The sequence below is a fragment of the Eublepharis macularius genome, chromosome 1, assembly GCF_028583425.1.
Source record: "Eublepharis macularius isolate TG4126 chromosome 1, MPM_Emac_v1.0, whole genome shotgun sequence".
In the NCBI taxonomy this organism is placed as follows: Eukaryota; Metazoa; Chordata; class Lepidosauria; order Squamata; family Eublepharidae; genus Eublepharis; species Eublepharis macularius.
The window spans coordinates 241,006,366-241,013,117 of NC_072790.1; the positions used below are offsets into that span (position 1 = coordinate 241,006,366).

Genomic DNA, 6,752 nt, shown 5'->3' on the forward strand with positions numbered 1-6,752 from the left:
CAGACCATCTAGTCCAACCCCCTGCCCAGTGCAAGATCAGCCGATCATTCGAAGGGGGCCCAGCCAGCACATAGCTCATAGGATGCAATACCTTGGCAATTCCTAGCCCTGGATCTCAGCAATCCATTTGGATTGATCTCATGCACTTTGGACAAGACTCTGCCTTCGAAAATGCCAATCAGAACAACAATAAGTTGCGGTGAGGAAAGATGTGTTGTCATCCTTCCTTCATCAGACGTGAACCACAACCCCCCCTCCCCCCCCCCCAATTGGCTTACATCCTGCATGTGAAAATCTGGGTGGGGCAGGGTGCTGTCCGTCTTTGCAAAAGAGGAATGGGTGCTGGCGAGACATGAGCCACACACCTCCTCTGAAAAGTATAAAAGCTCTCCCCTTGGCTTGACTTCTGCATTCACGGCAGTTCACAACTTCGCTGATCCTCCGGCCTTTAGAACTGTTGGTAAGTCTCTTTTTCTCTTTGCAGCCACCCGGGATGCTTTGAATTCTTGTAATCTGAACTGACAGCCTGAATGACAAGGGTTTTTTTTTTTTTGCAAATCTGGATGGCTTTAAATGCCAAGGAGATCTCCCTGCCCCATTATACTTAGTGGAATTATCAGGACAGTTTATGGGTTATCATTTCAGGTGGGTAGCTGTGTTGATCTAGTAGAAAAGCAAGATTTGGGTTCAGTAGAACCTTAAAGACCAACTAGATTCCCAGGGTGTGAGCTTTCGAGAGTCAAAGCAGCTCATACCCTTGAAATTTTGTTGATCTGTGGGTTATGTCCTCCAATTCTGCCCCCTTTGAACTGGAGAAAACAGTTCTTCTAATCCCAGGAGTATGGCTGGATTGCACTGGCCTCATTGGGGAGAACTTTGCACATGCTCACAGGCAGTTTGTTTTATTAAAGGTTCAAAAATTACGGGCCAATTGAGACCCTCTTCTATCTTCTTATATCGTGCTGGGATCGAGACATGATGTAAGGTGGGTGGGAGAATTACTTAATTATGTATTCCTCACTATTTGGATAACTAACGCTTTGGGGTATGGCCTATTTCCTTCTTAGGAACATGACTTGCAATACTAAAACTCAGCTGGAAAAGGCCTTGGATTGTGTGGTCAATGTCTACCACCAGTACTGCATTTTGAACCCTGTTGATGACTACCTACAAATCAAAGAGTTCCAGAAGATGATGAAGGAACAGGCCCAGCCCTTCATCAGGAACACCATCCCGGTAAGTAGCTTATGCTGGCAAGCTATGGCCAGAGCCTCTACGCAGCTGGGCAAATGGGCATTTTATTTCCTCAAGCATAAAGATCAGGGAACTACAGTAGAGATTTATTTTTGAATGTTGAGAAACATTCTAGCACAGCGATAATCGCTCAGTGGCTTGGGAACCACGCTTGTGGCTTTTCTGAGCACTGTTCCCCCAGTGTGGCGCATGCGCCATGCTAAAGGAAAGGGAGCAAGGCACTTGTAGATGGCAGGTAGTGCTTCTGCATTGAAACAGCTGCCACCAGGGGAGTGGGTAAGCTGCTAGTCTATGAGGTGCATGCTTTATGCTAGGGGTGGAAGAAAATGTGGCTGTTTTTGGTTGAGGGTAATTATGAAAGTGGCTCTCCATGACCTGTTACAGCAAATAAAACCCCATCTGCAATCTGAAGCAATGCAATCTAGACACTGATTTACTACGTCAATGAGATGTAGGCCTTTTCATGTATCTAGGACTAAGGGCCAAGCTACACATGACGAATGACACTTGAACGGCAAGTGGATTGAGTGGAGGGCAAGTGAACAGGGAGAAATACACTTGCTGTTCAAGTGTCATTCGTCATGTGTAGCTTGGCCCTAAGTTTTTGCACATACCCAGGATGTAGCCCTATTTGTTAACAGGGTGCTCTGTTCTTGGTTTTCAAGGTCTCGGTTGTAGATGGTAACACAAATGTTTGGTAATGCTATGTCAGAAAGACTGACTTGGATTCTTGAAATGTGATCTTCCTTGGGTCTTCCTTCTTGATGCAAATGTTGCTTCATCCAAAGTGTAGAAGTCCTCAGGTTTCGAATGCTGTTGCTACGAGAATTATGTCCCAGGTGTTATAACAACGAGCAGTAACAAAAGCAGATCATTGCATTACACACTGCTGGTTCTACTGTACTAATGCAACTGTCCTTTCCTGTCCGCTTCTTCTTTTTACAACTGGCAGCCCGGGGTCAGCCAAGATGCTTATATCAAGCAAATATTTCAAAGAGCCGACAGGGACAAAAATGGGTCCGTTAAATTCACAGAATTTCTGTATGTACTGGGGGCTTGCCTTGAAGAAGCCCACCACAGATCCCATGACTTGGGCGACGACCACAAAAGCGGCCAGAAGCCATCTGGACATGGACACGGACACAGCCACTGATTCTTCAAGGCACCGAGTCCTCGATTGCAGTACCCACGGGCGCACTCCAGAACTAACTACATCAGCGGCAATAGCAGGCACTTCACTGGGCATTAACAGGCATCCATCACTGTCTGCTTTTTCTTTGTGGGTCATATAAAACAATAAATGATTATTTGAAAAATCTCAATATTCTCCTCTTGTGTTTGTGACACAATGATCAGGCAGGGATTCAGTCTGGGCAAGCAGGGTTTAGAGAGAAGGTTGATGCTTACATTCTCGGATGCTACTAGCTTATCCTGAGCAATTTTCCTGTATTAAACCAAAAATTCCTCTTGCTCTTTTGTCAGTGGAATTTTGTCTCAGTCTATAGACACTGACAGGAGAAACAAAGGTTTTCCTTCATTTCCAACCAACCTGATTTAGACACTTTTGCCCATATATCCTTCCCTTCCAGTTCACTAATCTGTAAGCTCTCCCGGCACCCAAACTTCCTGCCACACGCACCGCACACAGACACACAATTTACCTGATGGTGCTGGGTGGCAGGAGGTTGTTGGAGTAGGTGGCAAGGGGGCTCAGGTAGGGCCAATGGCTTTGAGCCCAACCAGAAACTCTGAGCCTTGGCGGCTACCCACCTTTAGGATACACTTGTGCCAGCCATGCCCTGCTGTCTCAGATCTACAAGGTGGCTAACAAAAGATTCAAATTTCCATGCTACAAATTAAAGCAGGTTCAAAACAAAAGGAGCACAATTTGAAATGCAGGTAATGGGGAGTCATTAGGGAGACATTTACAGGAACATTTACATTTACCAAGGCTACTGAGAACCACCGTGGCGCTATCCTGAAAGCCTCCCCTACCTCCTTGGTACCTACATTTTGGAACTCTCCTAGAAGACTTAGGGGGGAATTTTGGGGGATGGATCTAGAATCCACCAGCAAGAACAAGCTCCTTCGTTTCCATCTCTCCAATTTGGCTTCCATCACAACTTGGCAGTTCCACATTTGTACGCTGAAAGGTGCGTAGCCTGGGATCTTAGCAATCCGTTTGGATTGTTCTCATCTGCCTTAAAAAAAACCCAATCAGAACAACAGCAAAAGTCTTTGAGGTGTGGAAAAACTTGTTGTCGTCCTCCTTTTATCAGATGTGAACCATGAAACCCTCAAAATTGGCTTACATCCTGCATGTGAAAATCTAGGTGTGGCAGGGTGCTGTCCGTCCTTGCACAAGACGATGATTGCTGGAGTGGAATGAGTGCTGGCAGAGACAGTGTGAGCCACACGCCTCCTCTGACAAGTATAAAAGCCCTCTCCTCGGCTTGACTTTTGCATTCACAGCAGTTCAGAACCTCACACCAATCATCCCGCCTTTAGAACTGTTGGTAAGTCTTATTTTTCTCTTTGCAGCCGCTCAGGATGCTTTGGACTCTTGCAGTCTGATTTGTAAGCCTGACTGCTGATGTTTTTTGCAAATCTAGATGGCTTTAATGTCCTTCTGACAAGGAAGTCCCCCTGCCCCATTATAGTTAATGGAACTGTCAGGACAAACAGTCTGTGGGTTATAGTTTCAGGTGGGTAGCTGTGTTGGTCTAATAGAAGCGTAAGATTTGCGTCCAGTAGCAAACTTAAAGACCAACTAGATTCCCAGGGTGTGAGTCAAAGCGGCTTGTCCCCTTGAAATTTTGTTGATCTGTGGGTTATGTCCTCCAATTCTGCTCCCTTTGACCTGGAGAAAACAGTTTCTCTAATCCCAGGAGTATGGCTGGATTGAATTGACCTCATTGGGGAGAACTTTGCACATGCTTGCAAGCACCGTGTTTTATTTAAGGCATCAAGACTTACTGGCCAGGTGAAACCCTCCTCTATCTATTTATATCATGCCAGGCATGTAGGGTGGATAGGAGAATTACTTATGTATGCATTCCTCACCATTTGGATAAAAAACTTCTGGGTGTATGACCTGTTTCCCCTCAATCCAGATCTAATTTGACTACCAACCACACTTTCTCAGGTGAAGTCCTATTAGAGTTCCGCCTTAGTTACTCCCCTTGCCCTTTTTAACAGAAGTCAAAACTGAGCTCACATGGATGTTAGGCCAAGACCAGAACTTTAGGATGACCCAGCATTTTTTGGTTTCTGCCTGGTCCACGATTCCTCCTTGCCTAACCCAACATCTCAGAGGTAGGGATCAATGGGTGGTTTCGTGGCTGAAGCTGCAAATCTTCACAGGGCATGTTGAGGAGGCCAATATTTATTAATTGGTCTGGGAAAGCTGATGCATATAAAGATGTGTGCTGTGAGATGTCCACCGTCTATGTTGCAGAGGAAGTTGTACAGAACCAAAATATTACAAACGATTTCAAAAACCAACCAGCAGAACAAACCTCCATTCTCTCCCTCCAAACTGTATTGTTGGATCAGGCCAAAGGTCCATTTAGTTCAGTGTTTGGTAGCTGCCCAGTTGCTTCTAGAAACTCATAGGCCACAAGATGTCCGTCCTCCATTGGTTGTCTATTGGGTACTCAGAGATAGACAGCTTCTGAACAGGTTCTATTCAGCTATGAATTCTAATGTCGATTCTAATGAATGTGGCAAATCCATGTTAAAAACCCATCCTAGACAGTTGCCATGGCTACATTCACTGCCAGCAAATCCTCTCCTTTCTTCCTGCTCTACTACATCAGCCTCTATTTGTAATATCTCCCTCATCCCTTCTTCTGACTATTTAATACAGCCCGATGTACGTACATTTCTATGCACCTGAGGAACTAAGTTCTGACTCACGAAAGCTCATGCGGAAATAAAAATCCTTAGCCTTGAAGATGCTACTGGACTCCTGTGTAATCTTACAATGACAGACTGGTTCAGCGACCCCTCTGGAATCACCTGTTCCTCATCCTCACTGTATTTTTTATTTTTGTCACCTCATTTCAGGTTTTTCTGAACACTCGGAAAGATGAAAACTAAGATGGAACAGGCCTTGGATTGTGTGGTCCATGTCTACCACCAGTACTGCATTTTGGACCCTGTTGATGACTACCTACATCTCAAAGAGTTCACAAAGCTGATGAAGGAACAGGCCCAGCCCTTTTTGAGGAACACTATTCCGGTAATTAGCTTATGCTGGCAAGCTATGGCCAATGCCTCTAAGCAGCTGGGCAAACGGACATTTCCTCAAGCACAAGATCAGGGAATTACAGCACAGATTTATTTTTGAATATTGAGTAACATTCTAGCACAGCAATACTCACTCAGTGGCTTGGGAACCACATCTGTGGCTTTTCTGAGTACTGTTCCCCCAGTGTGGCACAAGCGCCATGCTTAAGGAAAGGGAGCAAGGCACTTGTAGATGGCAGGTAGTTCTTCTACCTTGAAACAGCTGCCACCAGGGGAGTGGGTAAGCTGCTAGTCTCCCTGAGGTGCAAACTTTATGCCAGGGGTGGAAGAAAACATGGCTGTTTTGCTTGAGGGTAATTCTGAACGTGGCTCTCCATGACTTACTACAGCAGGTAAACCCCTATCTGCAATCTGGAGCAATACAGTCTAGATACTGATTTACTACGTCAATGAGGGCCAAGCTACAAGTGACGAATGACACTTGAACGGCAAGTGGATTGAGTGGAGGGCAAGTGAACAGGGAGAAATACACTTGCCATTCAAGTGTCATTCGTCACTTGTAGCTTGGCCCTGAGACATAGGCCTTTTCATGTATCTAGGACTAGGTCTTTGCATGTACCCAGCACATAGCCATACTTGTTAACAAGATGCTCAGTTCTTGGTTTTAAAGGTCTTGGTTGTAGATGGTAATACAAATAGTTGGTAACGCTATTTCAGAAAGACTGATTTGGACTCTTGAAATGTGATCTTCCTTGGGTCTTCCTTCTTGATGCAAATGTTGCTTCATCCAAAGTGTAGAAGTCCTCAGGTTTCGAATGCTGTTGCTACGAGAATTATGTCCCAGGTGTTATAACAACGAGCAGTAACAAAAGCAGATCATTGCATTACACACTGCTGGTTCTACTGTACTAATGCAACTGTCCTTTCCTGTCCGCTTCTTCTTTTTACAACTGGCAGCCCGGCGTCAGCCAAGATGCTTATATCAAGCAAATATTTCAAAGAGCTGACAGGGACAGAAGTGGATATCTCAAATTCATCGAATTCCTGTATGTACTGGCGGCTTGCCTTGAAGATGCCCACAACAGGTCCCATGATTTTGACGATGGCCACAAAAGCAGCCAGAAACCACCTGGAGATGGGCACAGCCACTGATTCTTCAAGGCACCGAGTCCTCGATTGCAGTACCCACGGGCGCACTCCAGAACTAACTACATCCGCGGCAATAGCCTGCACTTCACTGAGCATTA

The 6,752-nt window shown here is 45.4% G+C and overlaps 1 protein-coding gene across 1 annotated transcript; it reads left to right on the top strand.

The window, feature by feature from the left end:
• Positions 1-353: 353 nt before the first annotated feature.
• Positions 354-2,576, top strand: LOC129342034 (protein S100-A12-like). The gene is made up of 3 exons (XM_054997479.1): positions 354-460; positions 1,068-1,236; positions 2,207-2,576. The coding sequence occupies exons 2-3, from the start codon at positions 1,072-1,074 to the stop codon at positions 2,405-2,407; spliced, it is 366 nt and encodes a 121-aa protein (XP_054853454.1). The 5' UTR covers positions 354-460; positions 1,068-1,071; the 3' UTR covers positions 2,408-2,576.
• Positions 2,577-6,752: the final 4,176 nt, after the last annotated feature.